This window comes from Mustela lutreola, chromosome 10 (assembly GCF_030435805.1).
Source record: "Mustela lutreola isolate mMusLut2 chromosome 10, mMusLut2.pri, whole genome shotgun sequence".
Taxonomy (NCBI): Eukaryota; Metazoa; Chordata; class Mammalia; order Carnivora; family Mustelidae; genus Mustela; species Mustela lutreola.
In genome coordinates, this window is record NC_081299.1 from 13,716,934 (window position 1) to 13,742,046 (window position 25,113).

Genomic DNA, 25,113 nt, shown 5'->3' on the forward strand with positions numbered 1-25,113 from the left:
TATTTTTAAGACCTTTAAAAAAAAGGGTTTTGAGAGAGAGAGAATGCACACAAGGGTGAGTGGGGCAGAGGGAGACAGAGAAGCAGGCTCCCCACCCAGAAGGGAGCCTGACCTGGGGGCTCGATCCCAGGACCCTGAGATGATAACCTGAGCTGAAGGTAGACACTTAACCAACTGAGCCACCCAGGCGCCCCCAATAAATAAAATCTTAAAAAAAAAAAAAAAGACAATGTATGATGATTCTGTTTCTATGGATTTACAGAAAAGACAAAACCAGTGTAACAAAACGGACCAGTGGTTGTCCAGGGATAGGGTAGGGACAACAGGAGAGAGGCAAAGGGGCACAGGCGACTTTTTAGGCAGAGGAAACTATCCTACAACTTGACTGTGGTGGTGGCTCCATTACTATTACCAAAACTCATTAAACTGTATACTTCAAACTGGTGAGTTTCAGTGCATGGAAATAATGCCGTGATAAACACAACCAAACAGAGACTTGGAAATATTACCAGTGTGGGATCCTGGACTTGCGGAAGGAGAGGCAGGCTGGGGGAGATGGGCCCATGAGGGCAAGGACAGGAGGGAGACTGTTCATTACACAGTACCGTACGCAAGCATTTTTATTTTTAATCTTGAGATTGCATTGCCATTCCAAAGCTGAGTTACAACTCTTTCAACATTGGACTCAAAGGAGAGCTCTGGGCACTGGCTCTGCTGGGGCAGGGTGATCGACCCATGGCTGGTCCAAGGCCAGGTTCCTGCTGGTGAGTTATAGGCACGAAACCTTAAAGGGGTGGGGGAGTGGAGAGTCAAATGTAGAAAATCATCATCTTCTCTCCCCACACAGGTCAGCAGTGCCTGTCCCAGCCCCCCAGCCACTGTGCTAGTAGAAAAACAATGATGACCCTTTACTGAGCGCTTACTGTACCCCAGGTGCTGCTACTCACGCGACCTGTGTCACTCGTTAATAGCCCCAAGGCCAGCGACAGCATGCCTGGAGCCCTTACCGCATGCCAGGCAACAGGGGGCATGTTACCTGTTTCAACTCGTGTATCCTCCAATAGACACTATGATGGGGCACCAGCCTCATGGTCAAATGACACCCAAAGCTACGCTGCTGAAAATGAAGGGGCAAGGACAGAAACCCAGGCTGTATGGCTCCAGGAACCGGTCTTGACATCTGTGTCCAAGAACAACTCTGTTCCTGGGCCAGAGGTGATAGTGACCACGCAGCACGTCACACACCACAGAGCTCTGTGCTCCTGGCCTCCTTTCTCAGTGTGACAGGCCTGCCATGGGGGCCACCCACTCCCACGTTCGAGAAGGAGGCCAGAAGGATGGAAGGGGTTCAGGATGCCGCCAGGCCCCAAGGCCTTATTCTTTGCACCAGACCAAGCTGCTTCCTTGGTTAACAAACCATGAGGGGTGAAACCCAAATAAAAATGAGAAGCACGAGGGAAGACAAATGTTCCTGAGCTGCAGTAATCTTAAATCTCTACTTCTCTGAGTAAGTGAATGACAGGTCCAGGTCAGAATCCTGAACCCCGGTCTGAGGAGTTGGGAGAGGAGAGGTACCACTAGAAGGCACAGCCTGGATTTCTCGAGCCTGGAGGGACCCTGGTGCTCATCAGTCCAATCTGAAAGAGGAGCAGGGAAGAAAATTCCTGCCAGAGATCACACAGCCCATCGGGGGCCAAGACGAGGCCTGTACTCTGGGCTCTACCGTCCTGGAACGGTGCCCTCTGCCTCTGCACCATTTCCTGTATGCTCTGCAGATCCCTGGGGTCTGAGAGAGGTTTTAGAGGGGTACAGAAAAATGGGGTCCTGTGCTCACCAATTTATAACACATACAGAAAAAATGTAAATAGCACCTCAAACATGATCTTACAGATGTTTCTGCTTAGCAAGAGGCGAAAGCAGACTGAGGTGTTAGGCTCGAGCCAATTTAAAGAAAAATATTAAATAAATAATGATCAAGGTAGCATAGAAATATGGTACTGTGCGCTGGCAGATGGCCAAGTAGGGACACCCAACCTACACGACCCTGGGCTCATCCTGGCAGCAGGCCAAAGCAAGAACCCAGAGGAAAACGTGAAAGAGTGAGAGGAACAGAGGTGTGGAGCCCCAGGGGTAGCTCAGCCCTTACAAAGGGAATGACTGCTGGCAGCCAAGGGTGTCCATGCCCCACACTCCCCACTCCCAAGCTCTGCTAGCCCAAGCCAAGGCACCCCAAAACTGCTGCCAAGGTAGCCTCACCCTGCCCCTGATACTTGAGCCATGAGTGTTCAATCCCGGTCTCTTGCCTCAGAGATGCAGATGTCACAATCAGATTCTCCTTTCTTTTCTGCTGCCTGGTTCCATTAAATTCCTGGGGGCGGGCCGGAAGTCCCCCTCAGAGCCTCCCAGTTGCTAAGAGCCCAGGGCTGTTCTGGTTTAAAGTATAATTTGGGTTCACGAAATACCTCATTATGCTACCCCCCCCACTTCCACGCCAGTGCCAGAGGCTGGAGGCAGGATGTGTGGCTGGAAGACACAGGGGCAGCAAGGCTCTCCAGAGTCACCCCCACCCACCCCTCAAGGACCTAGAAGTGGGCTGCTCATCTAAAATCCCCAAGGAGGGGTGCCTGGGTGGCTCAGTGGGTTAAGCCCCTGCCTTTGGCTCAGGTCATGATCTCAGAGTCCTGAGATCGAGCCCTGCATGGGGCTCTCTGCTCAGCGGGGAGCCTGCTTCTCCTTCTCTCTCTCTCTCTCTAGTTGTGATCTCTGTCAAATAAATAAATAAAATCTTTTAAAAAATAAATAGATAGATAAAGAAATAAAATCCCAGGGACACAAAGGGTGTTATGATCACACTGGAGTCAGACTCGCTCTAAACGCCCAACCAGGCACTCAAGTATCCTCAGACTCTGAGAGTCACTCACTACTAGGAAACCAGCTCTAATTCTCGCAGGGGGTATGCTTCCCCTACGACTCCCCTCCCAACAACAACAACAATTCAAAATTTGTGGAAGAATTCTATTACAATCTTCTATTTTATTTTTCTTATTTTAGAGAGAGCGACAGTGCGTGCCTGAGTGCAGTGGGGAGGGGCGGAGGGACAGGGAGAGAGAATCCCAGCGGACACCGTACTGAGCTCGGAGCCCAGTGCAGGGCTCAATCTCATGACCTGAGCCGAAACCCAAGTTGGACACTTAACCAACTGCACCACCCAGGCAACCCTAAAATCCTGGGGGTTTTTTTGTTTTGTTTTGTTTTAAAGATTTTATTTATTTATTTGACAGAGAGAGTTCACAGTAGACAGATAGGCAGGCAGAGAGAGAGAGAGGGAAGCAGGCTCCCTGCTGAACAGAGATCCCGATGCAGGACTCGATCCCAGGATCCTGAGATCATGACCTGAGCTGAAGGCAGCGGCTTAACCCACTGAGCCACCCAGGCACCCCCTAAAATCCTGTTTTTAAAACATCGTCACTTTATCCTATGGTCTCATGCATGTGGGATATAACAAACAGCACAGAAGCTCATAGCACAAGGGAGGGAAAACCGAAGGGAAGAAATCAGAGAGGGAGACAAACCATGAGAAACTCTGGACTCCAGGAAACAATCTGAGGGCGGCTGGAGGGGAGGGGCGTGAGGGGATGGGTAACTGGGGGATGGCAAGGAGGAGGGCACGCGGTGTGACCAGCACTGGGTGTGACACGCAACTGATGAGTCACTGAACACTACATCTGAAACTAATCAAGCTGGCTAAATGAATTTTTAAAAATTAAAAAAAAAAAAAAATCAATAGTCATCACTGTGACTACCTCCATGTTGCCAGGCAGACACGAGGTGGCCACATACTACACCCGTTTGGCGCCTTGTGTGCACCGCTGGTTCTCGCGATCTGCAGATTCCACGTTTACAAATTCACCTGCTCACTAAAATGTTATTTGTAACCCCCGAGTCGACACTGGCGGCCCCCCCAGTCACGCGCAGAAGGACGACTCTGAACTGCCCAATGCGCGCCATCGGAGGCAGAACAAGGCAGCGCTCTGCTCCTGGATTCAGCTGTCGCACCGTGGTCTCCTCAGCGCCCCCCTTTCCCACACACCTGCCTCTCTGCTGGGTCTGCAGTCGAAAAATGGCGCCCAAGCCTGCTTCTGTCCAGCGTTCCTAAACACAAGGCCGAGTGTACTACAGAGCACGTGCGTGTGCTAGAGGGGCCTCGTCCAGACCGGGCAGGACTGCAACGTGAGAGAACCAACCCTATCAAAAGGTGCCCTTAACCAGAAACACACAGAAAATGAGGTTTCTTTTGTGTTTCACAGTAGATCCTCAGACCTTATTCCTCTCATGGCTGAAAGTTTGTGCCCTTTCGCCAAACTCTACTTCTGCTCTGCCCCAGCCCCGGGCAACCACTGTTCAACTCTCTAAGTTTCACTCTGAGCTGTTTAGATTCCACATTTAAGTGATACCATTTGTCTTTCTGGTTAGGCAATAATCGGATGACAAAAATGTTGTGACCAGCGGATCCCAGGGACTGTAGCCTGCATCTCTCCTAGGAGCAGTGGCTCAGGATTTGCTAATTCACTTATCGTGGTGACTGTACATATGTAGGTAGGAAGACAGCTCATACCTCAGGACACAAGCACATAGGTGGGGAGAGAGCTTATACTTCAGGACACAATCACATGTGAAGGGACAGAGTTCATGCCTCAGCACACTATCACACGTGAAGGGAGAGTTCACACCTCAGGACACAATCACATGCAAAGAGAGAGAGTTCATACCTCAGGATACAATCACATGTGAAGGGAGAGTTCACACCTCAGGACACAATCACACGTGAAAAGAGAGTTCATACCTCTGGATACAATCACACGTGAAGGGAGAGTTTACACCTCAGGACACAGTTACACGTGGAGGGAGGGAGTTCATACCTTAGGAAACAATCACAGGGGTGGGGAGAGAGCTCATACCTCAAGACACAATCACATGTGAAGGGAGAGAGTTCACACCTCAAGACACAATCACATGTGAAGGGTGAGCTCATACTCCCAAGGCAAGGAGTTCACATCGCAGACAAAGCTATAGGAACAAAGTCATAGCATGCAATAAACAGATAAGGAGGACCAAAAAAAGCCCTGTAGGAAGACCCTCCCTGCAGCTCAACATTAAGGAAAATTAACCCCTACTTATCCAACAACAGGGGGAGGGACAGTTAAGCAAATGACAGTCTGACCCAGTTGAAATATTCATCTAAAACGTTCCTGATCTTTTTATAACAAGAAAATTATTGTGAAAAGCAGCATGACATATAAAAACCACAGAAGTATGAAGGCAATCCATGAGAACCCTTTAAAAACTGTGCAGAGACAAAGACACTGAAGCGAAACACCAAAGGCTGACCAGGACTGCTGGCAGGCCACTTTCCCCTACGTTTCTATATTTCCCAACTTTTCTATGATGAACACAGTACTTTTATAATAAAAGGGAAAACACTAAGAACTTTAAAAAATAATCCTTCACATTCCAGAGGGATCCCTGACGGGGGTCAGGAAGCTTCCCAAGGCCCCTGGCCTTGGTGTTCACGCCCAACTAGATGGCCATGTGTCTCCCCCCCCCCCCCCAAGGCTGTGAGCTCTTGAAAAACAGGGTCCTCCTCTCATTTGGCCAAGTGCCCCAGGACTCGGCACAGAGCACAGGGGGCACTCAGCAAATAATGATGGGGGAGGGGGATGGGCAATGAACCACCACTACTCAAGACGGGAAGACTACTGGTAAACCTCATGGGGCAAGGTCCCGTTGTAGAGGTCAGGTCAGGGTACGGGGAGGGCACAGAAACGGACATGGGTGAAATAAGAGGCCCCTTAACGAGTGACCCCTACCAGGTGGCATCAAGCCTCCCACCCCTACCATTTTGGCTCCAACAACTAAATCACTGCCAGTTCCTCTGACGTGCCACACTCTCCCGCACACACTGTTCTGTCTACTGCATCCCCACCATTTGTCCTCCTGGCAAATCAGTCCTTTCATCTCAATTACGGCAAAAGCCTCTCCCCGGGACCCCTGCAGTGCTCCCCTCCTCTGCCAGACACCCTCTTTGCTGCACCTGCACACACCCCCTTACACCGTGATTATCTTCCACCAAGAGGTTCTTCTGACAGATGGTGTCCCCTTCTCTGAATGGTCCCCACATAGATATGGAAGGGACCTTAACGACACCCACCTCCAAGGAGTGCAGAGAGCGTTGTTAAGCTTCTGCACGGATGGATGGATACACAGACAGGATGTAGAGGGCTGGAGTAGTCAGAGAAGGCTTGGTGGCCACGAGCAGCAGAGCCAGTCCCCGAAGGGTAAGCCGGATGGACACCGGAAGGGAGGAAGGCAGGGGGCAGGGGGGATGCTGCAAGCTGAGGCCCAGAGGCGGAAGGCAGCCAGACTCTGGCCACCATCAATTTTAAGTGGTCCACAGATAAGCATCTCTTACATCAGAAGTTAGAGGAGTCTACTTTCATGTATACTTTCTACTTGAGGCATCGGGTACTGGTTTTCCACTTATGGTAATGACACAGTTTCCCTCCTAAATAACTTCAGGTTAAAAAAAATAATAAGCAATTAAAGAAAAATGAATGAACAGATCTATGGAGACAGACGTGGCAAAATCCAAGGAGGCTAACCCTAGATAGGATATGTGTGGGGAGAAAAATGCTTGTCCTCCTCACCCCACAACCCACTGCTGAGGACACAGTGTAAGGAAGTGACTCTAAGGAGGGGAAAACGTACATCTGTGTGTGCGTGTCCAGGTAAAGAGTCAATATCCACTGCAACGGACAGACACAGTAGTGTCTGCAAACCGGTCACTGACTGAATCCTCACAGCCCCAAGCAGGTAGGTAATTCTAACGTGAAAATTCTAGAGAGCTACGACAGAACAGACCGATTCGGTGCTTTGCTTTACTCAATACTATCACTTTTTCCTTTCCTTTTCTTTTTTTTTTTTTTTTAAGGGAGGCTCCACACTCAGTATGGAGCCAGACATGGTGCCCGAACCCATGACCTAAGGAGCAAGAACTGACCTGAGATGCCCAACCACTGAGCCCCCAGGTGTCCCGACAATCACACTGTAACAGCTGGTTTTAGTTTGATATTATATACCATAATGCTGCTCTACCTCCATTTCTCAACCGAATGGCGGGACAGCCACTTTCCCCTGAGCCTGGCTGCTACAATCATGGTCCCTTACGGACACGGCAACAAAGCAGGAGCTAAAATCAAAGGGACCCTGGTTTTAGTCCTGACCTGTCCCTTGATTTCTTCTTAACTAAGGGAACGGGCTTTGTGGGCTGGTCGACCCTACTGCCACGAAGCTATGTCATGTTGGAAAGTGTGATCTTTGCACACATCACTGGAAAAGCATGTTCAAAGATGAGTTTCCAAATGCACTGAAGTTTTTGCAGCAGAAAACAGAGGACTCTCATCCCAACTGCACTAGTGATTTTCTGTAGGACCTGGACAAGCCTCAAGCCCTGTGTGTGCAGCAAAATTCCACAATGGCAGAGGTTATGTGCAACGGCTTTCAAGTTAAGACAGTCAGGTTCAAATCTGGCTCTGTCATTTACTAGCAATTTACATCAAGTCTCTAAATCTCCATAATTATGATTTACATAAAGTCCTAAATTCACAGGATACCATGCTTAGGAGAAATCTGGGCACTAAAGAGGAGAATGCATGTTAAGTGCTAAGTAAAGTAGGGAGCGACAGATGCTAGGACCTTCCTTATGGACTCTGAGGGCCTGCAGAATGCTTCAGCTGACTTAGAATCTGCTTGTACTTGTTACAACACACGGCCCATGATCTGAGGCTTGGAAATTGTTTCTTCCCTTTCCTGAGAGATTCCGGCATGTTACAGAATTCAATTCCTGGGATTTTATTAGTTAACTCAATGGCTCACAAGGCACTCTGAGCTCATCATATGGAGGTCCAACACTCTATTTGTGTGTCCATGTTCTGCCAATTAGTCACATGATGGGAGGGCCTTTCCCTGGGGACCATGGCAACCATTTCTCACTTGTTATTTCAAGAAATGCCTCCCCAAAAATCAATATGTACCAAACAGATACTGTGGAATCAAAATAAAAGCAGGATCCTGGGGAAAATTCCCAGGATGCCCCTGCGTACCCTCCATCTGGAATTCAGCAAGCTCAGAAACCACACAGGCTGTGACCAAGAGAGGAAAAGCCTTACAGTTTTATTTATTTATTTATAAAGATTTTATTTATTTATTTGACAGACAGAGATCACAAGTAGGCAGAGAGGCAGGCTGAGAGAGTGAGAGGGAAGCAGGCTCCCTGCTGAGCAGAGAGCCTGATGCGGGACTCAATCCCAGGACCCTGAGATCATGACCTGAGCTGAAGGCAGCGGCTTAACCCACTGAGCCACCCAAGTGCCCCTACAGTTTTTATTGATATGCAAAAGGACAAGGGAATTCTACATAACAGCTGGATAATCCATTCTGGAGGAAGTGATTTAAAGGAAGAACGAAGAAATCAAGGTCGTTAAGAAAACATGAAGATGGGACCCATTTTCCAGGCATATCACTTCCTGCTAATAATAAGACAAAAAGGAATAGAGGCTTCCACGAGTGGAAACTAGAGACCCTACTCACGCTGCAGACAGGTGCGGATACCCACAGCTTAGCACTGTCAGCTCTCTGCTTGTCAAGAATCTCTTCCAGAGGGGCGCCTGGGTGGCTCAGTGGTTAAAGCCTCTGCCTTCAGCTCAGGTCATGATGTCAGGGTCCTGGGATCATGCCCCACATCGGGCTCTCTGCTGAGCAGGGAGCCTACTTCCTCCTCCCCCACCTACTTGTGATCTCTGTCAAATAAATAAATAAAATCTTAAAAAAAAAAAAGAAAGAAAGAAAAAAAAGAATCTCTTCCAGTATCTTCGATTGGTTTTACCTCATGGGGCTGGACTAATTCCACTGGTTCTGTAGGTAGGCAGACGACTACAGCGTCTCTGCTCGTCTCTGACCCTCGCAGCAGGTGTAACCCAGCGAGGACATGAAGTACGTTGGTCCTGAATCCAAATGCTAGCGTGGTCACATAGATGTAACAGCTATTATAACCCCACACTCCATTATTTCAGTCCACCTGGATGAGCACACTACAGAGGAGAAAGGGCAGGCAGAAAGAAAGACTACAGGGTGCTCAGGGTCTCAAGAGTGATTCCAAACTGTGACTACAGGTTAGCAGTTACATTGGGGGAGACAAGGCTCCCTTTTAAATGAAGAACTACAACGACTGCAAGCTCATTCCTTAGCATCTTTTTTTTTTTTTTTTAAAGATTTTATTTATTTGAGAGAAAGAGAGCATGAGCAGCGGGAGGGGCAGAGGGAGAGGGAGAAGCAGACTCCCTGTTAGGAGTCCAACACAGGGCTCGACCATAGGACCACAGGATCATGACCTGAGCTGCAGGCAGATGCTCAGCTGACTGAGCCACGTGGGCGCCCCTCATTCTTGCAGCATCTTAAGATGTGCTTCAAGTCATCAAAACAGAACCAGGGGCAGCCATCTAGCAGACAGTCTGCTTTGAGCTGCAAAAGGTACAAAAGCACTGAACACTGGCTAGAAACATCAACATACTTTCCTCTGTACATTATAACCTCATCCTCGGACCAGCCTTCCCTGAGTACTGACAACTGGAACCTGGAATCAGAAGATGGAGGGTTTTTGGTTTTGTTTTCTTTAAAAGATCCTTATTTATTTTTTGAGAGAGAGAGAGAGTGAATGAGTGCACGCATGCACGTACAGCAGAGGCAGAGGGAGAAGCAGACTCTGAAGCTGAGCAGGGAGCCCAATGTGGGACTCGATCCCAGGAATCTGGGATCATGACCTGAGCCGAAGGCAGATGCTTAATGACTGAGCCACCCAGGCACCCCAGAAGACAGAGTTTAAAGGCCACCTCTGCTCTTTACTAGCTGTGTGACCCTGTACAAGACACCTCTTAACTTCCTGGGCTCCCATTTCCACATCTGAAAAACGTTTTGGGGGGCCACAATCAAAATGGGGCTATGGTATAGATTACATGATTAGATGACTACGGTACCCATAGTGCTCAGCACACAGACTGGCTCAGTGCAAGACCCCTGCGTGATAAATCCTCCAGGCTGATGTGTGGAGGGCTGCCCAGAACACGGCCCCTAGAAGCCAGAAAGTCAGGGCTTCCCCTCATTGTGATCATTACCTCTGCTTTTTATTTTTATTTTTAAAAATTTTTTTGAAGATTTTATTTATTTGACAGAGATCACAAGTAGGCAGAGAGGCTGGTAGAGAGAGAGGAGGAAGTAGGCTCCCCGCTGAGCAGAGAGCACGATGCAGGACTCAATTCCAGGACCCTGAGACCATGACCTGAGCCGAAGGCAGAGGCTTTAACCCACTGAGCCACCCAGGTGTCCCTACATCTGCTTGCTTGCTATTTATTTATTTATTTATTTTAAAGATTTTATTTATTTATTTGACAGAGAGAGATCACAAGTAGGCAGAGAGGCAGGCAGAGAGAGAGGAAGGGAAGCAGGCTCCCTGCTGAGCAGAGAGCCCAACGTGGGACTCGATCCCAGGACCCTGAGATCATGACCCGAGCCGAAGGCAGCGGCTTAACCCACTGAGCCATCCGGGCGCCCCTACATCTGCTTTTTAGATGATGGTATTCCTCAATACATGGATTTTTTTTAAATTTTTTTAAAGATTTTATTTATTTGTCAGAGATCACACGTAGGCAGAGAGAGAGAGAAGCAGGCTCCCCACCAAGCAGAGAGCCTGATGTGGGGCTTGATCCCAGGACCGAAGGCAGATGCCTTAACCCACTGAGTCACCCAGGCGCCCCAATACAGGGATTTTTAGATTCAACTCAATTCTCTTCCCCACGGTATGATGTAATTTACACGATGAATGATGAAGTTCCTACAGATAGTAATGAACCTGTATTAAATGCCCACATAGGAGGCCTGAGCCACAGCACTTCATGCACACTGTTCTTATTTAACCCTCTAGCTGCTGGTGAAGAGGCAGCTAGTGTGTCCATTTTTCAGATCAGGAAGCTGAGGCTCAGCGAGATGAAGTGACTAGTTCAAGCTCCCACAGTTCATGGGCACCCACGGAAGAAATAAGATCCAGGAGTCTCCTCCCACTATACCTTAACACGCTGCCTTCCAACAAGTGTCTTCTCTGCCCATTTTCTTTTATTTTGCCTCCTTTCTCCCTAAACCCCAACACTCTACCTTCAAACCCACACATGTCCTCAGAACACTCCCCATTGTGGCAGTGAAGTCGCGCCCGTCTGTGACAGCGAGCTCACAAATGCAGCTCTGGTTAGCAGAAGCTGGGCGCACCTACGGACCCCTGCCGTCGCCAGCAGAGACGAAAATGGCTCAGGTACAGGGGTACGGGGGGGGGGGCAGGAAGACAGCCATCACTGATTAGCACCACGCCCTGCTCCCCTCAAGGCCTGGATACCAAATGTGACTGGCACTTCAGGGTTGGCCACTCGAGCCATTTTCCAGAAGAGTGACTCTTATTATAACCTGGAACCAAAGAGCCCTTTCAGACACCGTATCAGGGGATAGCCAGGTGCAGCAGGGCAAGGCCCACAACCGACAGGAGTTTCCCCTGAGCTACAGGAGAAGGACCACTTCCCTGCGAGATAAGCCAGGACACAAAGTCTAAATTCCTTCCAACACCAAGCAAAGGGAGTTTCCACCTCGAGGTCTCTTCCGGCTCCAACAGCATGTGAAGACTCTCGTCTCTAATAACACCACCATCTCATTACTGACTTAATAACAATAACATCACTGCGTCCGGCTTCACAACACGGAAACTGAGGAAGGGAGAAGGCAGCCATCCAAACCTACAGGCCTGAATCTGAACTCGGGCTCCCGGCTGGGCCCTTCACCACCCCTTCACGGAACCCCAACTGCCTGCGATCACTCGGGAACTCCAGGCCAGTCCCGTGACTCTGCACCAAGTGCTGGGTGCGCACCACGTGCAGAGCCACCAGCGAAGGGCTGAGCCTCTAGGACTACCGCCACCACCAGCGCCTCCAGAAACCTTCAACGCCAGGGCGGCCTGAAGAGCTGAAGGGTGCACTGACCCCCTCCTGGAGGCAGGCCTTGCCCAGCTCCTTCCATTCTTGTCACCTCTACCTAAAGTGACCCTGACACCAACTCTGCCCAGCCAGAAAGTCTCACCCTTGGAAGCGGCAGGGGCACTCACATTTACTAAAGGCCTAACAGACATTCATTCATGCAACAAACCCTACGGCGCAATGGCCCATGTGCCAGGAACAGCAGGACACCGCGATGACTTTCATACTCTGAGGGGGCACTTATCATCCATCTTCCTTCCTCAGGATAAGAAATATCTTTGTGAGGGTCACCAATTGACGCTGCTCAAGGTCAAATGGCCTTTGAAATGGGCGGCTAAACTCTTTCCCCTCAGAGGCCCTGCAACCCGCCCCCGTGTGTGGCACCCTGGACTGGGCTGGAGCTCTACGGGAAAATGCCAAGGGGGTCCTGCAAGGTTCTGTTCAACCAACAGTTGTCAGCGGGAGGCTGTCACCATCACTAGGATATGTACAAAGATCCACTGCCCTACCCAAAATACCAAGACACGACCCTTCGACGGCCGGCTAAGACATATCACCCTTTGCAAAAAACAGGCCACAGCTCAGAAAGATCCAGTCACTTTCATTTTAACAGCCTGATCCAACAAAACCTTCTGAGGTCTAAACCCAGACTTCAGCCACCATGGCTGGACATGCAGGTGAACCTCTCGACCTCTGCTTCCTCATCTTTAAAATAAGCATCTTGGCGAATCCGCGCAGGACAGGCGGGGTAGCAGAATTCGGGAAGCAGGCACTTCTGAGAGGGTCTGGCCCGCAGGGGGATGCTAACTAGCTGGGGGCCTTTCCACAAGCTCCTCAACCTCTCCGAGCTTCAGTTCCCTCCTCTGTGTAATGAGGAAACCACCATCACAGGGTTGGGTTGAGGGAATTAAAGGTCGTGACTGCATTCAGCAGAAACAGTGGGAGAAGGAAGGCACCTTCCAGACCCATGAGACCCAGGAGGAAACACTCAATAACCTAAGGGACGAAGACTGCTAACTCGGGCACCTGCAATTCCCACTGCACAAGGGCACTCTTGAAGACCAAGTCAGAGGACTCAAATCTCAGGACGACCAGTGGTCCCCAGCTGGCAGGAGGGAGTAGGCAAGAAGCAAACACAGTTGGCCCTGGACGTTCTCCAAGAGCAAAGCAGGGAAAGGGGCCCAATGCGGGCCCTGCTGCGGAGGGGTGCGCGCCCCCCAGTGGTGCCATCCAGCCCCAGTGACTACAAGGTAGGGGCGGGGAGAGGGCCAGTTGGTGAGCAGACAGGCTGTGTTCAGCAAAGAAAAGGACTGACAAAAACAAAGCCAGATCCATCAGGGGAGCATGCGACTCCAGATCTTGGGGTTGTAATTTCAAGCCCCACGTTGGGTACAGAGATTACATAAAAATAAAATCTTTAAAAAAAAAAAAAATCAAAGCCAGAGAGATGATACAGAGAGAAATTTAAGAATAGCTCCTTCGGTGGCCACAGTGGCTAAAATCGGGTTTTTCACCAGGAGGTGTGGCGGATAAAAGCTCCCCCTTTCAGTTTCTTAGCAAAAAAACTCTTTATGTAGCCCATCCCTGTAAAATCAGACATACCCCTTCAGGGCCAAAGCTTACCACGGAGAACCTTGTGTAGCAGCATCAGATAGAGCGAGCCAACCCCAAATCCTCCATCCACTAATCATGGCTACGGATAAGGACGAGGGCATTTGGTACCACCAGAAAACACACAATTCCCCCGGGAGGCTGCTTGTTACTCAGCCCAGCAGAAAGTACATGCAAAAGCATCTTTTCACAACCTTAAATTTTAAATTAAAAATATTTAACTTGGGGGGGGCGCCTGGGTGGCTCAGTGGGTTAAAGCCTCTGCCTTCAGCTCGGATCATGATCCCAGAGTCCTGGGACCGAGCCCCACATCAGGCTCTCTGCTGGGCAGGGAGCCTGCTTCCCCCTCTCTCTCTCTCTGCCTGCCTCTCTGCCTACTTGTGATCTCTGTCAAATAAATAAATAAAATCTTTTAAAAAATATATTTAACTTGGTAAATGTTGAATGAATTCTCTGCCTGAATCTCAGAGAAACCTCTGCAACAGTAAGCCCGGATAATATTAACGTAACAAACTCTGAGCAGGAAGCCTTCAGTGGTGGGTGAGGATGTTCAGGGACTGAGCTGGGGCAACTGCGGGCCCTCATGGCCAGAAAACAACAGACTGCAAGCCCTCAAGACTTCCAGCCTTTAGCAGGGGACTTCTTGGGCTCTCAGCAGAACGGGAGAGCTACACTGCCTTCCAGGTTGGCTGGGAGGTTCGGTGGGCCACCACCGAGCAAGCGTCCATATTCGTAAAATACCAGGTCGCAGCCAACACTCCGGCTGCACTTACAGAGTGCCAGGCACCATCTACACTTGCCACACACAGGCTCACCCCACCCTGGGACAGGTTGATGGCTCTGGGAGCCACTGGGGCTGCTGTCTTGGAAGAAACAGGGCTACTGGACTGGAGACTTCTCACTAGGAAAGTTGCAGAGGAAGGCTCCCTTTCATAAGTCTCCAGATGCTGCTGGGGTGTGACCAGGAGGGAGAAGGGAAAGCAAGTGGCTCCCTTAAGCTCAAGCCCTTCTGTTGTAGACTTCAACTTCACCCAGCTGGGTCTGCACCTGGGCCCCAGGCCGTTAGACTCTAAGATTTCCCTGCGTCCATCCACCTCCTCCATGTAAGACTCATACTCTACTAGGTCTGTCTGATGGCTCCGTGAGCATCCATGGAATGAATGAACAGCTGGATGGGAAAAAAACCTAGATGCAGCAGCACCAAAGGTCCAGAGCTCGGGCTCCAGGGTCAGACTGCGGAGGCTGGCCTGGGTTCTCGCTGGCCTGTGCCTGCGTAATGAGGGTGAGATGAGAACCCGCCTCACAGGGCTGCTTTGGGTATTAAAAAGCCATCAATAAAAACCAGCTCCTGCTATTTATTCGGGACACCATGCAGGGCCCTCACCGGGTCCTTGCCACCCTGGGAAGACTGGCTGTCTTGGGCGGTTGTTTGCCCTGAGCCTAAGGCCAGCAAGCCCTGCAGAACTGGGAGCCACCCGCAGACACAGAAACGGCTGGGCTAACCACTAAAATCCCTGCTCTGTTGTTAATAGGATATCAAGGCTTTGCAGACACTACTATCTAGGATTTCAAGTGACCAGAAATAGCAGTTGGATCAATGATAAAGCCCCCTATCGGAAGAGGGTGGGAGGGGACGTTAGGAGTCACCTAACCAGAGAGCTGGGAGGGGGTGGCAGAAGCGTCCCCCTCAGCCCCAGAGGTGGTAAATCACAGCATTTCACTCTGCTTTCCTAACTTTATCTTTTTCAACCATGTGTTCCTTTTCACACCCATGGCCTCACGGGGCCTGGGACCCTCCTAACTCCACAGGCTGGTACTGGCAGATGCCTCCAACCCATCGCTCACCTCCTGGGGCCTCTGTGCACACCACGGCCTAATGACGCTTCCTAAAATACCACAACTCTGCCAGCCTCCTCCAATTTCTACCTGCCCCGCCACATGCTTAGCTGGCTCCACACTGTCCCGGATCGAATGCAAACTCCTGAGCTTAGCAGCTCCAGCGCTCCCCAACACACTCCCGGGACTGAGGCACCCGCTCTGTCCACTTTGTGGCTGGTTTCCAAACGCACGAGGCTGACCGTACCCCTGAACTTTGCTTTGGTCCCAGGCAGTGCCTAGAATGGCTTCTCCTGGACTGCACCCCAGCCTTCTGCCTGGGCTTCACACCCAGCCCCCACCCACTGCCTGTGAACTTAAGTGGTCTGCAGGGCTTCCTGGAGGAAGTAGAACGCAGGCCAAGCAGACAAGTTCCCCATGCTATTTAAGCCTTTTCTATACTGTGTCCTTCTGCTGCACTCAACTTTTTGGATGTATCCTGTGCCCCTTTCTTGATTAGAGGACAGGGATTATGGCTTCTATTGGTGCACCTTACTCTCCCATATGCAGAATAAGACAATAATCAAAGCTACCAACCCTGTGTGCCAAGCATTGGGTTAAGTGCTTACAAATTTTCCCATCTTTTTCCCGGTAGCCCTATAAAAATGTTATCCTCATGCTACAGATGAAGAAACTGAAGTCAGAGAGGAGAAGACCCACTTCAGATCACATGCAGAGTGGCAGACACAGGACTCCAACCCACATGCGCCCAACGCCAAAGCCCACATTCCGCGGAGCAGGCAGCAAACAAAGTGCAACCGGTCTCAGCTCTCTCCACGCCTTCACTCGGCGATGATGAAGCACCTACAAGCCCAGGCGAAGTGTGGGGCGGTTAGTGGGAACCAGGCAGACAAGGGCCCTGCTGCCCGGAGCTCACAAGCTCTGTCCCCAGTCCAGGAAAGAGGGCAAGGACTCACAAGGGCCTCCACCAGCACAGACAAGGCATCCAAACTGCAGACAGACAGCATCAGGCTGTGTGCACAGGAGCCTTTTCTGCAGGGGAAGTAGAGCCTCGGGCTCTATTAGAGAAGCTCTTCAAGACATAGCCCATAGCCAAGCGAACGCCAGCAGGCAGTCAGGAGCAGTGGACAGGGGTCTATCTCTGGACTCAGAAAACCCAGTTCCTTCACTTCACAGCCACGGAGGGCCTCACCACGTACCCTTTCGAACATCATCTGTAATACGGTGACGAGAATAGTAACAGTGAGCATGTATGTAATTACGTGCCCGATGCTGCTGGAAGGACTTGAGGCCTACTGTCTCATTTAATCCTCGAAACAAGCCTTATGAGGAGGTCCTGTTCTCATCCCAAGGCAGTTGGGATCCCGGTCCTAACTGCTTATCCTGTGCTGCCTCCCTCCAAAGACTGAGCTGTCCTGGCAGGGCTGAGGCCCGGATGCAGTGGGCTAAAGCCCCCAGCACAGCTCACGCACATGGCTGGTGCCCTAAAAACATACACCTCCACCTCCTCAAGCTGCAACACGACTCTCTGAAAGCTTAGGTTTAGAAATAGCATTGCTGTAGCTGGTCCTAACGTCTGCAGCCTCTGGCCTTGCACACCCCGCTCTCACTGCCGGGATCTGCTGCAAGAGCTACGGGCCCTTCTGCTCTCAGCTTCCGAGACACAGCGAGCTCCAGCACCGGAGTCAGAGGGACCCAGCTCCGAGGCCCAGGCGCGCCACTCTCACGGGTCGCTCCACCTCTCAAGCTTTAGGTTCCATGTAAGTAAACTGGGGGAGGTATCATGTGAGCCATGTTTCTGGATCAGGAGCTCCCCCATCAATGGCCGCTACGCAGGTCAGAAGGGCAGGACTTCCAGGGCGACACAAGGTCACACTTCCAGGCAGGAGGGCTGCTGGGGTGCAGAGGAACCAACAGGGGGGTGTGCCGGGCAACCTGCTTCCACAGTTACAGCAGCAGGAAGAACAGACACACTCCCAGACACACGCTCTGGGAGCGAAACCAGGCACAAGCCCCCACTTTCTCTTAAATCTCTGCCGGGTCTCACGCAAGTGGCTTGCCCTCATATCAAACAAGGATCTTCCCTCTTCAATTTTAGGTAAAGTGACATTTCCCCAGCCCCAGAATGTAAGCTGTGAGGAATGGACCCGTATCTTGCTCAACAGTGCGTCCTCAACACATAAAGCTGTGCAGAAAAGGCACTTACTATACACAGAATTAACGCCGTCCTATAGCTTCAGGTGCCCCGAGGCGCCTCTGTGTTTGCCTACGGGCAAGCATTTCCCAGCCTGGGACGCGGGCGTCTCCAGTCTATGTACTTGCCCCGCTCCCATCTCCCTGGGCTGTTAGTCACCTGTCCTCTGGTCTCCCCCATGGAATGTAAAAGCAGCACTGTACTTCCGAGTTATAAATAGGAATATCTGCTTTCAAACTCTGATTTATCAGCTCAATCTCAAGCTATTGACTACTGGCTACCCTCTGCACCCCTTCCACCAAGGAGGCTAGTTGCGTTTAAATGAACACGGCTGTATATAGTGTGGGGTCTGGGTCCATACCAGGAGCCCAGCCAAGACAAATTAGCGTCAACTATATTGTTTCACCTTGCAGCAATGTGACAGGCTTCCATCAGCTCCAGCCAGGCAAAACCATCTGTGAGCCGGAGGGACAACTCCTGAGGGGGCCTGCCTGTCCTTTCACTGCTGCAGCCCCACCAGCTGGCCCTGGAATCAGAACTGGTAAGTCAGAACAATCACTCCCGAGTTAGAAGCTACAGCTGTGTAAGGAAAAGTGCTCTGAAACTGTAAAGAGCTTACAGCGGTAAGATTGTTGCCTGCTAAGGGAATGCATGCAAATACATTTCATCTGCCTGTGCACTTAACTGATGCCAACAAAAATCATAGAATTCACTTCAAAGTCCAGTGCATTTTAGACTCTCAAACTGCTATTTCCCTCCATGGCTAATAGAGAGCTAGCTGTTTTCTCTACCATCAAATCTACTGAAAATAAAAAACACAGTGGCCTTAATTCATTTACCTATTACACAACACCACATCACCACTCGTGTCCTCGCCCAACTGTCTAGTCTGGATTATTAGAGCGTCCATGTAAGGGATCAATTTGACAATACAGAGTCAGAAATTATTTCTAAGCCTGGAGGATACTAAGAACGAGTTACTGAGGAGAGAAGCATGAAAATCCAAGCGCCTGAGTTCATGGACTGAGACACAACCTAAAAGAGCACTCTATGCCACTTCCTTCAGAGCCAGGTGATGTTCCAGGCCCCAGCTGTGCAGGCATGGAAAGCACAAAAGAAAACCCCCTGCCCTGGAGAACTCACACCCTGGCCTGGGGCCAGATATGCCCGCACCACCATGGGACTACCACACTGCTAGGAGAGGTCTCTTATGTAAAGGACCCAGAACACAAGCACGAGTCAGTAAATGCTGGTCCTCCCTTGCCATCCCTGAGTATCCCATTATTCTGTTTTCTAAACAGCGTCCTTTCTTTTTTTTTTTTTTTAAGATTTTATTTATTTATTTATTTATTTATTTGACAGAGAGAAATCACAAGTAGATGGAGAGGCAGGCAGAGAGAGAGAGAGAGAGAGGGAAGCAGCCCGATGTGGGACTCGATCCCAGGACCCTGAGATCATGACCTGAGCTGAAGGCAGCGGCTTAACCACTGAGCCACCCAGGCGCCCTAAACAGCGTCCTTTCTATCTCCTGCCACAGAAGCAGCCTGGGACAATGGGGAGGATGGAGGTTAGAGCCTGCCGGGCCTGCTCTCAGCAACGGAGCAACACCCTGAGTTAAGTCACTCCACTTACAGCTTCACCTGTAGAACAAGGACAGCCACTACCCTCCAAGGGCTCTGTGTGGGTTCAAGAGGCTCATACAGGTCGACTGCTCGGCACAGGACCAGGCACCCAGCAGTTCTCAAGAAATGTTAGCCCTTTTCCTCCATCCCTTTCACAGTTTTCAGACTGTCCAAATAAAACCCCAATACAGGACTCGTGAGAAATCATGTCGCTGTGCTCCTCCTGGATCATGATATGGGCATTTCCCACTACCTTGGGAGAATCAGAACTAAGGCAAGATGCCCCTCCCTGCCAGATATGCTGCCCTAAGTAGCCCCACCTGGCCGCTGGATCCACACTCCCCTGCTTCTGACCCGACAGCAAATTTATAAAACCTCACTCCACTTTCACCGTCCTCACCCAAACCTGTCCTGGAGTACTTCCCCACCCACGCCTGGGGTGGGGCCACCTTTGGGCAACATAATCACTGGAGAAGTCCAATAGCATTAAAAATGGCTATTAAAATAGCATTCAATAAGCCACAATTTTAATCAATATACAGGAAGGCAGCAAGAAAAAACTTAGCCACTCTTTAATTAGTCATCCTGGTTCAGCAGCCACATCACTTCATTAAACAAGAAACTGAGATCCTCAAAACACTTTGGGGCCCAAAGTTCACATGCAAGCCGCTGCCAGCACTGGGCAGGAAGAGTAGGTGGATGGCCTGAGCTCTGTTTGCCCATCTCCAAAGGTTCCTTGACCATGTAAGGCAGATGCCCTCTGGCCCTTCCAATCCGGGTGGTGAGCCTGCCCCGCAGAAGGCTGCAAAGTGGAGGCAGGGCAGGCTCACTGGTGGAGGCCACGGTGAAAACTCAAGCCAGTCACAGAGCCCCAGAGCACCTCGCTCATTATCAAAACAAACACCACGAGTGGAAGTAGCCCGCTGGCTCTCTTTCCAGCTCTGTCCTCCAAGTCCCGCTCACCTGATCCGAGGTACCTCCATAATCAGCAGTTCCAACCCTCACGAGCTGACAGTTCAGGGGGAAAGGGAGGCTGCGTCTGCTGGGGTGCATCGTGTCCAGGCCATATGTTGGCCTCGCGGCCCAGCGGCCCCCCCAAGGGCTGCAGCCTCACAAGGGCGATTGTGCGTTCATTCCTGTCCTGTCGGCTCCCCCCCACTCATTCCTCGGCTGCGACTCAGGCTCGGGCAGGGCATCCCGCAGGCAGTGCACCCTTGGCAAGGAGGCAGTGGCCACGGAAAAGGGCCCGCAGAGCGCGGCGCTGCCTTCCTGCCTTCAGGGCACACAGGTGCCCGCCCTTCCCTCGCTCGCCCGCTCGCTGCCGGCCGCCTCCCCAGAAGGAGGCAACCCTCCACCTGCGAAGGCACAGCCCCGGGACCACCACCCGCCCCCCGAGGGCAGGAGAGCTCCCATCGCTGCCTAGAGGCGGTAAAGGTCCTCCAGGGGCAGAGGGGAGGAACTATCTGGGTCGGGGGCAGGGCAGGGACCAAGGCCCCGGAAGGAAGGTAAACCCCGGGACCTAGGATAGCGGGGCTGACGCAGGCTACGCTCAGAGCGGTGAGATGTCCGGGGAAGGGATGGCGGGGGTTAACGTCCAGCGAGGGCCGCGGGCGGAGGAGGGGGAGGTTCAGACTAAGACCAAGGAGGGAAGAGAAGATTTAAGCTGAAGCCATGGAAGAGCGGGGCAAACAAATCGAGACTGAGGCCACTGGAGGAGGGGTTGACTGGGGTCCAGACAGAAACCATGGAGAAGAGACAGGCCCAACCCGAACCACAGGGAGGGGAGCCCAGTCTGGGCCACGGGAGGGAGAAACGACGGCCTACCCCGGCGGCGGGGACGGGCAAAGGGGACCAGCCCGGGCCGTGGCAAAGAGGAAGGGGGACCACCCTGGATCACCGGAGAGGGGTGCCCGGCCTGGATAACGGGTCCAGGAGGGTCTCGCCTGGGCTATGGGGGAGACCCGCCTGACCGAGAGGCGGAGAGTGGGACTCCAGCTTGAGCCAAAGGCGGGGGCTGGGAGAGGGAGGCAGGGTCGCTGCCCAGCCCAGGTGCTCGTGCAGGCAGCCCCCTCCTGAGCCGGCAGCGATGGTGTCCACCTGGGTCCGGGACCCCGCCCCTCCCCCACCCGGGGGACCCACCCTGTTCGGGCCAGGGGCTGTGGGGGGACGGCGGGGGCGGGGGCGACTTGAGCTCCGGCGGGGCCCCCGGGCCTGGGAGAGAGTGACGTCGGGCCTTTACCATGGTGGCGGCGGCGGCGGTCCCGGTCCCGGCGTCTGTGGCTCTCCCCCCCGCAGTAGGGCCCGGCGCTTCCACTTCCCCGGGTGCCCAGGAGTGAACATCCGGGTCAGCGCCCCCCTCCCCCCGCGCCGGGCCGCCGCCACCTTCCTTCCCCGCCCCGGCCGGGCCCGGGCCCGCCCCCACGCAGCCGGCTCTCGGCCAATGAGCGCGCAGGGCCGCGGCGATCGCCAAGTATGGAGCGCGGCGCGGGGGGAGGAGCGCCGAAGGGGGAAGTGCGGGGCGGGGCTTGTGAGCGGGGCGGGGCGGGGCGCGGCGGCTGGCTGGGTGGGCGGGCCGGCCCGGGACTCGAGGACTGGGCGGGGACGTGGGCTTCCGCCCGCACCCACGCCCCACCTCCGGCTCTGGGGCTGCAGAGGTGGGGGTGGCTGGGGGACCTTGCGCGCGGATCTCCCGGGCCGGGACGCGGAAGGCGCTCGGGCTGGGAGGGGTCGGGCCCTGCCCGCCCTCCCGGCCCCGCCCGGTGCACGCGCTTTCCCGCGCCCCGCCCGGTGCACGCGCTTTCCCGCGCGGATCCGGAACTAGAGCTGCGGCGGGGCGGACCCATCCCGGAGACCGAGGCCGCCCGAACCCGAGGTGGGGTCCCGGCGCTGCGACTTGCTAGGTGGGGGGCCCGGAAGCAAGTCGCTGCACCTGAACCCGATCTCTAAAGGAGTCTGGGGCCGCACCACCCACTGAGTACCCGCTCTATACAAGGCCTTGTTGGAGGCACCGAAGGAAAGCAGAGGTGCAGGAGACAGGAAGATGCCCCCAGAGCTACCTGCTGCAGGATAGCTGTGTGGACCACACAGGTAGAGATTAGAAAACTGCATCAATAAATCCTAGGCTTTTGCGAGATGTGTTACAGAGAACCAGCCCATTTGCCCAGTGGGGCTGCCTCACTCCACAGAGTGACTCAAAGTCTTTTTTCCCCCCCATTTCTCCTCTCTCACTCTCTCTCCATTCAACAAATAGCCCCTGAGCTTGGTCTAGAAGGCAGGAGAACCGGGATTCTAACCTTGCTGGTAATAACCTGCCTTGCCTGGCTTGCTCACTCTCTTTTCTGAGAATCAAATCAGGACACCCGTGAGGGGATTGTAAACTGTAAAGGGTTGCACAAATGGAATTACGACCACACTCCAGGCTGTGTCCTAGGCCCCCATCCTCGGGGAGCTCATAGTCAAAAGCTGCCAGTGTCATTAAAATGGATTCAAGTGAGTGTTTAAGGCTGTGTTATGGGAATTCAGAGAATGGAGTGCCACTTGGGAATTCTCACACTTGGTAAGCATTTATTGAGCACCTGCTGTGTACTGAGCACTGTTCTGGGCTCTAAGGATAGAGCAGCAAACTTGACAGTCCCAGTGCATGCCTTTGCAGAGCTCGAACAGTTGAAGGGGATACCATCAGCTATGAAGTAAACATAGTATCAGGTGGTGATTAGAGATGTGGAGGAGACTCAGGGTGGGGGAATTGCCAGGCAGATTAGGGAAGTGGGGCCTCAGGGAGGGCTAATTTAGAAAGTAACATCTGATCAGAGGGAGGCACAAGAACCAGCAAGAGCACAGACCCAATGGGGGCAGTCCCTGGTGTGTTTATGGACCGAGAAGTCCAAGGTGGCTGGCCCAGATTGAGCAGGAGAAAACCGGTGGAAGCTGTCAGAGAAGTGCCCAGCAGGGACAGGACGGGGCCTAGGCTGGAGAAGGATTGGGAGGCTGCTGTGTCCCGAATGGACTGTAGGGGGCTAGGGCCAGTAGAAAGCTATTTAAGGCATCTATTATTTATTTAAAAAGCACTTAAATGGGGCTTCCTATACGATGAACACTGTTAAGCACTTTACAAATAGTAGTTCATTTAATCCTCAAAACAGGTAGAAAGAGGTACACTGAAAACCATACAGCAGATTGGACACTGCTTACACGAGGGTAGTAGCCACAGAGGTGGCAAGGGAAGATCCCATTCTGGATATTTGCTGTTAGCTTGATGAGAAGAAGGAAGGAGTCAGGGATGATGCTAACAGGTTTGGCTTGATCAGCACCAGAAGGATTTGCCATTTACCGGTCTGTGGAAGATTGTAGGAGAAGCAGGGTTTGGTTTGGTTTGGTTTTGGTGGGGGAGTGTAAGAGTCAGTTAGGGGCAAGTTCTCTGGGATGCCTTTTGGAGATGCGAATGGGTAAGTAATCAGAAGAGGCTGGAGTTGCTATGAGAACTGTCGGCTAATAAATGACATTTTAAGGTACTTAAGGGTGCAAGACATCTAGGTGAGTTCATGGAAAAGAGGTCGAGGTGGTAAAGAGGAACCAGCAAGTAGACAGAGAAGGCGTGACCTGAGAGGTCTCACCAAGAGAACGTGGTATCCCTCCTAGAAGACGGGGGATCAAGGCATGAGGGAAAGATTTGGGAAAGAAAGAACCCTTGAACGTTTTATTCGTAGAAAATAAGATTGACAGGGAACCTTGCTGTTCAAAATGCATTATCTGTATAGTCTCATCTGGTCCTCACTGCCACCTTGTGAGGTCAGTGCTATTAGTCCCATTTCACAGATGAGGGAACTGAGGCACACAGGCACAGAGGTTAAGTCATTTGCTCGAGATCACTTAACTAATGAGTTCAAAGCCAGCCAAAGCCCATATTCATAACCCTAGGTCTGATCCCGTTGCTTCCCTACTCGAAAAGTTAAGTTCCCTGCTTTGAAAGTTAAGTTATATCATGGAAGAGGGTGCGGGGGCAGGCTACACCATCTCTCTCCCGCAGCCCCATTTCTGCTGCTTTGGATGCACCTGCTCCATTCCTTCTTTGCAGTCCTGCATCGTCAGCTTGTTCATAGCACTATTCCCCTCAACATTTCAGCCTGCTTTGGGTCCATCCTGCCCCCTCTTTTTCTGCATCAGCTCCCTCTATTAACTGGCAAATTATTTTTGTTTCCTACTTCAGATTATTGTGTCTCCTACTTCAAATTGCAACAGAATCCAATGGCCCCATCTCCTGTTTTAATGATGACAGCTCATTGGACAGGTCCCCGGCTGGTCCACAAATTGGGTCCCCACAGGTTGGACCCTACCTGTGACTAGTCAACCATGGCCATGCACATGGGGACTGTGGGCATTACACATAGCTGCCCACCAGGGGCTGTGGATAGGCAGACAAGGACCATAAATATTTTTAGTATTGTTTCTTCTCCCCTCCTTTTTCAAAATCCCAACCCCTCTTGAGGTTCATGCTGTCATATTTTCCATCTGGCACCACCCCTCCTTTTTGCTCTCATGACCTAACTTCCTCCCCTCCTGTACCTTTTTTTATGACTTCAGCATCCATATACATAATCCATCAAAAATAGTCTTGACTCCTCCCTGATTTCTTCCCTAAAAATGAGTTTTTCCTTCCTCCCACCCCGGGTCTTACCCTGGACTTGCTCTCACCCATAATTGCAATGCCTCAGAAAACACAGACTCATAT

At 51.9% G+C, this 25,113-nt stretch overlaps 1 protein-coding gene across 3 annotated transcripts in view; it reads right to left on the reverse strand.

The window, feature by feature from the left end:
• Positions 1 to 21,840, reverse strand: part of CAPZB (capping actin protein of muscle Z-line subunit beta) — a 127,264-nt gene extending 105,424 nt beyond the window's left edge. The window contains exon 1 of one of the 3 annotated variants that reach the window (XM_059137893.1): positions 21,625 to 21,840. In XM_059137893.1, the coding sequence (XP_058993876.1) occupies positions 21,625 to 21,627 (3 nt within the window). In that variant the 5' untranslated portion in view covers positions 21,628 to 21,840. Of the gene's footprint in view, positions 1 to 20,348; positions 20,468 to 21,624 lie in introns of those variants that run through there. The other 2 variants (XM_059137891.1, XM_059137892.1) reach the window with 2 other exon arrangements.
• Positions 21,841 to 25,113: the final 3,273 nt, after the last annotated feature.